The following is a 10,110-nucleotide window of genomic DNA, read 5'->3' as shown; positions in this document are numbered from 1 at the left end:
AGTGAGTGAATGAGTGAGTGAGTGAGTGACTGAGTTCATTTTACATTTCCTGGTGTAAAACAGTGGCCCAGGCAGAAAAAAAGGGGGATCATGGATGGAGAGAGGGTTAAATGTTTGTGTATCTGTGCGTGTGGGGCCATGTACTGGATGCTGCAGTAAAGTGACCCACTTACGCAGAGCAACCCCCCTGAAAGACACACGCGCACACACTTACACATGCCTCTGCACACTCCTGTACACACTCACACCTCACTCGCCGGAGACTGGAGGATGCTTTGGCCCCATTTCATGCTGTAATGTGTTTCAAGAGTTGTGGGAGATGAGGCGGGAGGTGGTGTCTCTGTGTGGCGGGGGGTTAAGACAGATGTAGTAACAGTACAGAATGAGATATGGGATTAAAGGACAAAAGTAGAGGAAACAAGAAAAAAAGAGTAACAAATTTAGGACATGGAGCAGATGTACAGTCGGTAGTTTGTACAGTATGTGGGAAGTGCACAGCAGGTGGCCATTTGGATCAAAATAAATGAAAAGTGAATATGTGGCACCTTGTTAGTGTGTCCGTGAGCATGTTTCCCTCCCTGCTAATCTACCGCAGCCATTGACTCTGTGTTCCAGCGTGACATTCAGCAGAAAGGTCAGCTCCTTGCTGGTATGCAAGAGATAACGGGCCAGACACATCTATAGTCTTCCAAAGAAAAACAGTGAGATAATACGAGATAACGCCACACGAATGAAGAGGTGATTAACCTGAGTTCATTATGCATCCTTTTCATTCATGTACGAATATCTGATTGGCATCCACTGTGAATAGGTGGCTTGCATGGAGCAATCAGCTCACCGAGAATTAACTCATTCACAACTTTAGAGGACTCAGAAAACAAGAGTGAGTGGAACTTAATAGAAGATATATAACATCACCACCTAGTGGAGAAAATAAATAACAGCAGATTTATTGCCTCAGTTTGCTGAATATTTCCACCTGCCAACAGTAAACTACACCACAGGAGGGATCTCAGCACTAAATATATTAAAGTCTGTCCTCAGTCAGTATCTTCATATTGTCTAAATTGCAATAAAAGTGTAATATTTTTAAAGGGAGCAAGACTCTTCTGAGGACACTGTGACAACAGCATGGACAGACAGTGCACATTTACAAAAATCCAAAACAAATGAAATGAATACAAGCAAGATCTGATCCGGTTACCTAAAACTATAATTTCCCCTTTCAATGGGTTTTTCTTGACAGGGCTTTACAGCATCAACTCTTACGTGACAGCTCTCCTTTAAAATGCTGCTTCCAAGATAACTGAACAAAAACATCCACATAAAAATCTACCCACACACACACTGCACCTCACGCTCTACAACCTGATGCCTCTGCAGTGGGTCATGTTTGCAAATTAACTGCAGAAAACAAGAGAAATAATGGAGAATTATTTATGAGCGAGCAGGTATCAGTTCATTCATTTTGTTCGAGGCAATCTGGTGATGATCGACACTGTGAATTTTCTGGTATGAAAGGCTTTCTGGTGATGAGCAATATAATTTCATCTGTGGTAAAGCCTGTGCAAGGCAAGGCAAGTTTAGGTTTAAAACACTACTGATCAGGGTCACCTGGTCAAGGTGTGGATAGCAAGTTGGTCAAGCTGGGCTATAAGACAAACACTCCAGCTCCGCCAGAAAGGATTTATTTTTTAGTGGAATAACTTCAGCAGCACTGCACAACTGGAAACAGGGCAGTGTAATGGGTACTACAGTAAGAGAAGAGAGGAAAACACTTGGCCGCTGCACTGAATATGTAAATGTAATCAACCATCCAAAGATCATGATGTGATTTGTCAGTGGAGCATGAGTTTTGGTGCTGCTGTGGGTCTTCATCAGCAAGAGAGAGAAATGCAAACACCGGTTTAGACAGCTGTATTTATTATTCATATGTTTAGAATAATTATTCATCATATATCAAGCAGCATGGCATGGAGCCGTACAGGATGAAGAGGGGAAAAAAATAAAAGGTTTGTTATGAATCAGCTCTGGTTCAGATTCATGTGTCTGCAAAGTCATACAGGGTTTCACCAATACAGTAAGTCATGCGAACACACCCGATAAATGCATTCAAACATGTTCAATCATAATGATATAATGCTCAGTGGAAACACTTTCTGAGGCCCGAGCACATTTAAATTCATGTGAAGGCTTCAACCTGGACCTCTGCGTGTGCCGTTTCTGGTGAAACAGGGTAATAATACTGTTGTTAGACCCTAACAGCAAACCATGTCAAGGTGGAGAGTGTGTACACACGTTAATCAGGAAAGTCAACACATCAATATTGCAATGTCTGAACATGCAGATAATCTCTGTTTGCTTTGGTGATGAGGCCAACCGCAGGAAGCAGATACACTCTTTGCTCTGCTATACGACACCACTTCAAGGATCGACTGCATTAATGCTACTGAGTGTCGCACCTAAGATACTATGATACTGATGTAGGATGTACTAATGTTTTGATGACATTCTCAGCAGTTATAACATGGGAGATGATGAATCACTTGGGTGTATTTAACAGCTTTACAGGGCATTCTGTCCATTTTCAAGATAACTCCCAGTTACACTATTAGTGCTCTCTCTATTAAAGCCTCCTGCCATAAAGGGAAAAAAAGAGGTTCAGACAAATCATTAAATTTATAATGTGTAAGGCAGCCTGAGTAGAGCATCTGTTTATCCTTGCCCTTATTTTTGCTGCATTTTTAACAAATAGAAAAAAACAACATAGTGTGCCATTCTTTATCAATGCCTTCTTCTAAAATCTACCTCTTGGTACAGCTGCCTTTTTAAAAAAAACATTTCATAGAATGGGTAAATTAGCTGTCTATAAAAACCTAAACTGATGCTGTAGTCGTGTTATTGCTGCCTCCTGTGGTGTTTCTGGTGTATGTTCATGGGTATGAGTGGAATTTGTGGTAAGGTCATTCGGACGTTAGGTGTCGCTTTTGAGAGATAAATAAAATCTTTTTTTTTTTTTGTTTTTAATTGCATCAAAACGTCTGCCAGAAAATTCTGATTAATATGATCTAATTGACACCAATAACATGTTATTGACATATTACAAAAGCAGTCCAAAAAACACTATTTACATGTGTTTGTTGTCTCAAAAATATTTTTAAAAAGTTAAAAGGTAAGCATAACATCTATCAAACGTTTCAAATAACCAACACACAAACAGCGCTCACCGATTAATTCCTGTGTCTTTGCAGAAAATTAAAATCTGTAGCCAGTTTTCAAGAGAAAACTAATTGATAAGCAGTGATACATATGGCTGACCTTGGATCGGATTTCTGCTCCTCTCATAAAGGGAACTAGTGGTTTACAGTCTGATCCCAGGTCGGTGTTCTCCGCGCGCTCCCAGCCGGTGACCACGTGTCTCTGTCCGGCCTGCCAGCGGGCCATGTGGAACAGCAAGATGGCGGCGCGGTGGAGGGGGGAAGACGGGGATTTTAATGCCGACAACAGCGACTTTCTGGCCGGCAACACGCCCAATGAGGTACCAGTTTAGTCGTGTTAGCTGGTCTAGCATCAAAATAACCGCACGCGGACGGGTTTCGGTGTTTTAACTGGCTGTTTCGCCGGCGCGAGGCCACATGTGCGCGGGGCGACACGTGGCTGAAACTGGCTAGTAGTAGTATATATATATATGTGAGCGGTGAGCAGGGAGGTGGCTCAGGTGACCGATTAGCCTGCCGTTTGGGCACGGAAACGGTTTAATGTTGAGTTAGTTCGTGTCGTTACCCCCGTCCGTATCTAACATCAGCTACGGTTTAAAGTATTAACATGTGAAAACTGACGGAGAGACCGGTTAGTCTCCTCACGAGTACGAGATGTTCAGACACTGCTGCGCCCTCAGCACTTCCCTTCTCTCTACTCTGTCCATTTTTCTTGTTTTTTATGCCACAGTACTCTCACTTTACCCTCTTTATTTTGTTGTCTCAAGCTTAAGGTTAGGGTGTTTGATGGGCTGGTCAACAGTAAACTGTTTTCTGTCACCTAAAAGCCTACACATGTCTTCTTACAGCGGTACAGGCCCTCGGAGCTTTAGTTTTCACTTTCCAGAAATGGTGTTGAGGTTGTGACCCGCCTCTACGGCCTTTTGCCCCCCTTTAAGTCTGTCTTCTACTCACCTGCACACTTATGTCCTAAGAAAAATGTGAAAACTTTACTTAATTGTTCTCTGAGACCTCGCCCTGAAAACATTTTCATTCAGTTTGCCAGCATCTCTTTATGCACCATGTAAGGATAATGTTTAGGGATTAAGCCATTGAGACAGTTGTATTTCTTTAGTTAAACGTTGTTTGTTTGTTTGTTTTTTGACATACATATTATAAGATAATATTTAGATTTGGATTGTAGTTCAGACCAAACATGACATCTGAACGTGACATTTTATAGACAAAACCAGTAATAGAGAAAATAATCAGCAGATAAATTAGTTTCTGGTCAGACCCAGAAAGAGCAGTGTTTTATACAGCTGCAGGAGCTAGAAATAGACCAGATCTGTGTGTGTGTGTGTGTGTGTGTGTGTGTGAGAGAGAGAGTTTTTAAATAGCTTTTCTTTATGTCTGTGTCTTTGCAGTTGGTCCTGATCAGAGGTGATGTTGATGATGTGGAGATGGACACTCAGTCCTGTACTGATCACTCCATCCTGTCCATTTTTGAGGACTCCACTGTCACCTCAGAGGTCAGTGTTGAAGCTCATAAAGGTGAATGAGTGCTCATCATCAGTGTAAGACATTCTCAGGAGCTTTTCTGAGAGTTTCAGCATGGGATTCTTAAAACTGATATTTTAGCATGTGTCAGTGTTTTGGGGATCATAAGCTTAGTGATACTTGTGTTGTTGAGTCTACAGCAGAGTCCAGAATTGACAAATAAATTAGTAAATTCAGACTCTGCTGGGTCTTCTCAGGGTAAGAGTGCAACGGAGGAGGAGAGTGAGACCCTGCTGTCTGCTCTGACTGAAATGCTGGACAGTGTGGAGACTGACGACGGGACTCTGTCTCCTTTTGATATTCTGCCAGACACCAAACTCCTCACCCACCTGGAGTACAGGGACAAGTCAGCGGTGGGTACATACACTGGAACAACAAACAGAACAGCATATCTGCTGATTGAGCACCTTGTGTGTTTGTTCAGGTTCAGATAAATATGCTGCAAAGACACACCAACATCTTGAATGTGTCTAGTAAAAGCCATTTTGTAAAGACTTCACTGCTGTGTGATGACTGATGTAAATATGAACCACATACCCCTTTAAAAAACTGCACATGCTGAATAGAGTTTACCAGTGAAGTACTTGAATTTGTTTCTCCATTGTGAATTGTCCTGCTTCCTGAGGATTAGACACTCAAGATCTAAACCACTCTTTCCTTCTGTTCAGGCAACATCACTTGCTGACAGACCAAGACCCAAATCACCAAGTGTGACATTCACAAAAAAGGAAGACGAGAACAAAACGGAGAGAAAGACCCTCCCACAGCTGTTCACACAACAAAGTCCAACATTGTTTCACTCCAAAACTAAGAAAGCAGAGAAGGAAGTCGAGGTCTTCACCTCAACGTCTCTCGTCAACCTGGTTAAGCTCATGCACCCCTACTGTCTGAAGCTGCATGTGGAGGAGGGAGATAAACCCAGGAAAAGCCACGCGTTATTCTCTCAGGAAGAGGTGTGGAGGTATGAGAGGCCCACTGAAGAGAGCGATGAAGAGATAAATGTTGTATCTGATGATGAGGAACCTATGAAAGAGACAAAGGGGAAAGAAGAGGGTGATGAAAAAAGAGATGATGGGAAACTCCTGAAGAGCGTGTTGCTGAATGGAAACTCACCCAGAGCGCCGATATCCAGAGAGAAGAAAAGCGTGAGCTTCGGCCCCGTTCAAGTGGCTTCATTTAACGAATCGGTGGAAGAGGGATTGAACGAGAAAAATCTAACGAGTGGACACACAAGTGAGACTGTGTCAGTTCCACTAAACAGCACAGAAGCACTTGGACATCCATCTGGGGCAGCACTTGAACCCCAGACGACGTCGTCCTCAGAAATGAACAGGGCTAATGTTCGGCCACCCAAAGGTGAGACAAAGGCCAAATCACTCAGCCTCCAACAGTACAGACAGCTGCGCCAGAAGAGACAGCCCCTCGTGGAGAAACAGCGGAACTACACAACCAAGTGGCCCTCCGTTTCTGAGCCCCCCAAGGAGTTACCCCCCATCCTCTGTTTACAGGGACAAAGATGTGGACCAAAGACAGAACACCACTATCTAGACTCTACCAGAATCGGTGCTGATCGTCTCCATAAACCTGGGCATAGGACTTTATCCCGTCGTGCCTCTCTGCTCCCGAGGCATAGCCCCACAGAGGCAAAGCCATCTGCTCATCTACGTCCCTGCGGATTAAAGCGCCCAAGACCTGAATCCAAAACCATCTCACCCGCTAGTCCACTGCCAGACTTCACCACTAACCCAAATCTTAATGTTCCTGGGAACGTAAGAAGTCCAGTAAAGAAACTAACATTGCTCAGTAGTGATCCCCCAAATCCTGTCCTCGTCCCCCTGCCAGTTAGCGAAACAACATCACAGTCCACTGCCCACACTTCATCAGAGTCCAAAGTGGAGTCCCTTAACGAAGACTCAAACCTCCAGAGCACCACTCTAATCCAAACTGAATCCTCAGCAGCCTTTCTTCAAAGACAGCCATCCTCCTCAGAGCCAAAGCCCCAGCTGTTGTTAGTAAACCAGGACAGCACCACTCAGCTTCAGGAAGATAAAAACATGTTTACCCAGATAGCTTCAGATGTCTCCTCTAGATCTCCAGAACTGTGTCCTCCCACAACACAAACTGAATCTGCCTCAGAGTGCAATAAACTAGAGCCTCAAAAATACAGTCTGTGCCCAACAAAAGAAACTGAGCTGGAACCAAACACTCCTCAGTCACCGGGTCCAGATCCTGCGAGGCAAGTAAAGTGTCCTTCCTCCTCGCCATACTCTTCTCAGTCACCTTCTCCTGTAAATGCTGTCGTACCAGTAAAGGAGGAGGTGTTATCAGAGGGTCCCTCGAGTGTTTCTCCTGAGGAACCAAAACTCATGCTTCAGGTTGGCTGTTCAGCATCCGTCTCAGGTAAACCGTTGAGATGTGGTCGTTAAATATGACTTGATAAAGCCACTAAAAGTATGTTTTTAACTTATGTATTGAGAGTAAATGTTAACATTCTTCTTCTACTCCAGGAATTGAAGCCCCTGATCTGACCAGCCTGCTGGAACAGTTTGAGGAAACACAAGGTGAGTGGTTGTCTTACTGGTCCATACTGGTTTATTTGGATGCTGACATCCAGTCATTGTATAACCTCTTTTTATTCTTCCTACTCCAGCTAAAGAGGGGAGAGACTGTGAAAACGAGTCCAGTCTCCTTAGTGCTACTCCACCTTCGAACCTACAAACAGATGGACACTTGAAGCTGGACAGAAATCAGCCTGTAGGATCAGAAAAGACCTCCAGACTACCACTGACCCCCTCTGTGGAAGCACTTGAACCTTTAAGCGTTTCTAAAACACCCGGGACTCTGAAAGCTCTCAGGAATCTGCCACAACTCCAAACGATGGAGCGTATGGACATCCCCGAGCCCCTCGGCACTGAAATCATCCTCAGCACTCAGCAACAGCAGCCTGCAAGACGCAAAAATCCTCCATCCAAGGCCATTCAGATCATCGACCCCCGTCCCCTACCGTCCAGAAAGACTCACATTAGCACTTCAGAGCCCCCCGCTGCTCAGACCTCTCCTCACACGTATTCATCTGTATCCTCGGATCATGATTACTGCGGGCCTGTGGATCAAACACTTACAAGTGCTGCTCAGCGGAGCAGAGCTAAGCCCTCTTTACACAAGGACACTTCTAAAATTCCTAATGAACTGGAGGTGACTACTCTCGACCCAAGTGCTGCTGCTGAATGGAAAACACAGACCTCGACTGGACAGACGAAGTCTCACTCTGAGCAACCCAGGACCAGATCAGAGCCAAACCCTGACAAAGCTCTGCGGTTTTCAGGCTGCAGTGCTGCCGCAGGCGATGGCGGTGCAAGTGAGGTCAAGACTCCCCCGTGCATTCTCCCTACACCTCCACCCAGCCCTCCCGTCAGAGGGAGGGAGAAGAGAAGATATAGGAGAAGATCCCCTCACTCTGACTCCAGCTCCAGCTCTCGCTGCTCCTCCTCATCATCCTCCTCCTCCAGCTCTGCGTCTCGCTCTCCTAAAAGACAGAAGTAATCATCTTCTGTTAGCCATGATCAATATTACTTTCTATTTGTCCTCTGTGCATCATTCCCAACTCTCAATTTGTCCGTCTTGCAGGCTTCATCGCCAACGTTCAGAGAGCAGTTCATGTTCGTCGTCCCCCTGCCGCTCCATTTCCCGCTCCATGTCCCGCTCCCCACCTCGGCACTACAGGCTGTCCTACGCTAGATCAAGATGCAGCAGGTCAAGATCCAGATCTTGGTCCCGGTCCAGGTCCCCATCCAGATCCCGATCACCATCCCCACGTATTTGCCACAGGCAGTGGAATAATATTTACAGGTTAGTTAAGTTCTCCTCATAGACACTGGATCAAAGGACAGTCAAATGTAGGTGTTCCTTTTGAATGTCAGTGTCCCTTGCGTCTCTTTCTGGCTTTACTGGGTTTAAAAGTGTAATCTCAATCTCTTCATTTTTCCCAACTTCATCACTACAGCAGCAGAGAGTCCAGGAGGCTGAGGAGAGAACACGAGATGAGGATTCAGAAACTTAAAGCCATCGTGAGTAAAAAATTACAGCATGTCAGCAGATATTTTTGTGGTTTTTAAAAATAAGAAGTGATGAGTAATCGTGAAAATCCTATGAAACAGGATGAGCGCAGGGTGGTGTACGTCGGCCGCATCCGCAGGTCTATGACACACGATGAGCTGAGAGAACGCTTCTCTCAGTTCGGAGAAGTGGAATGTGTTTCGCTCCACTTCAGAGACAGAGGGTGTGTATCAAGAATTAAAAATATGTTTTTATGGTCTTTGAAGTTCATTTGTGTGTGTGTTGTTGTTGTTGTTGTTGTTGTTTTTTTTTTTACCTCTATGTCAGTATTCAAATCCTGCACCTTTGGTTCCCATAGCGACCACTACGGTTTTGTCACATTCTACACCATGGAAGATGCTTTCGCGGCCATCGATAACGGCGGCAAACTACGGAAGCCTGACGAGCTGCCGTTTGACATCTGCTTCGGTGGTAGAAGACAGTTCTGCAATTCAAACTACTCTGATCTAGGTGAGACTCTTAAAACCACAAACTGTACTACAGCAAAACGTTTCCCAGTGTTGCAGTGACTTTGCATTCTTCATGTTACTTGTCGTCACCTCCATCGACGTCCTGTGTATGCATACATACACAGGACGTGCAGGGTCAGGGACCAAATGAACAACTTAAAATAGCTTTCAGTGTAATTCAGTCCACATCAGAAACCACCAAGTATCACCTCAGAACTGAGCTGAACTTTTCTCTGACAGTGTCGATATAACCTGAACATTTTGACACTAAGGAAGTGTTTGGTGCTGGGATGTGACCACAGGTGTTATTTTGTACAGTCCGTGTGTTGTATTGTGGAAGTCTCTGAACATAACAGTAAGCCTGTAAATTACCTTCTCTTCCTCAGACGCAAACAGAGATGCAGACCCGTCTCCTGCCAACAACAGGTTCGAGGACCTCGACTTTGATTCGTTGCTGAAACAGGCCCAGAGAGGATTAAAGAGGTAGCGGAGCACCGAGCTGGATGTGGCAGCGACGAAAAGAACACTTCACAAACCTCAGAGCATTTCGCTCGCACTTATGTAGCAAACATTTGTATGTTAGTGTTTTTTCTTTTCATGTTTTGACTCTAAATACGCATGCAGTTTTTATGTGTGCAGTAATTATAAACAAATATGTAGCACTCTTAATTTGAAAACATTTATTAATGGAACTGGCTAAAGATTTCTGTTGCATTCCATAACACTGATAAAGTTTTGTATATGTAAAAAAATAAATAAAAATAAAGGCTGTTCATTGTGTTTCCTGA

The 10,110-nt window shown here is 44.4% G+C and overlaps 1 protein-coding gene across 1 annotated transcript; it reads left to right on the top strand.

The window, feature by feature from the left end:
* Window positions 1–3,441: 3,441 nt before the first annotated feature.
* On the top strand, window positions 3,442–10,110 carry LOC121181241 (serine/arginine repetitive matrix protein 2-like). The gene is made up of 11 exons (XM_041037101.1): window positions 3,442–3,538; window positions 4,625–4,729; window positions 4,955–5,110; window positions 5,426–7,157; window positions 7,265–7,318; window positions 7,408–8,296; window positions 8,385–8,606; window positions 8,761–8,824; window positions 8,915–9,036; window positions 9,172–9,323; window positions 9,709–10,110. The coding sequence occupies exons 1-11, from the start codon at window positions 3,443–3,445 to the stop codon at window positions 9,807–9,809; spliced, it is 3,693 nt and encodes a 1,230-aa protein (XP_040893035.1). The 5' UTR covers window position 3,442; the 3' UTR covers window positions 9,810–10,110.

Source organism: Toxotes jaculatrix, chromosome 4, assembly GCF_017976425.1.
Source record: "Toxotes jaculatrix isolate fToxJac2 chromosome 4, fToxJac2.pri, whole genome shotgun sequence".
Taxonomy (NCBI): Eukaryota; Metazoa; Chordata; class Actinopteri; family Toxotidae; genus Toxotes; species Toxotes jaculatrix.
This window is presented reverse-complemented; position numbering and strand designations above follow the sequence as displayed.

Excerpts from the sequence above, each read along its gene's own strand:
- LOC121181241 (XM_041037101.1), top strand. The coding sequence starts at position 3,443 with ATGTGGAACAGCAAGATGGCGGCGCGGTGGAGGGGGGAAGACGGGGAT. Across the intron at positions 4,730-4,954 it reads ACTCCACTGTCACCTCAGAG|GGTAAGAGTGCAACGGAGGA; the intron begins GTCAGTGTTGAA and ends GGGTCTTCTCAG. Across the intron at positions 9,324-9,708 it reads TTCAAACTACTCTGATCTAG|ACGCAAACAGAGATGCAGAC; the intron begins GTGAGACTCTTA and ends TCTCTTCCTCAG.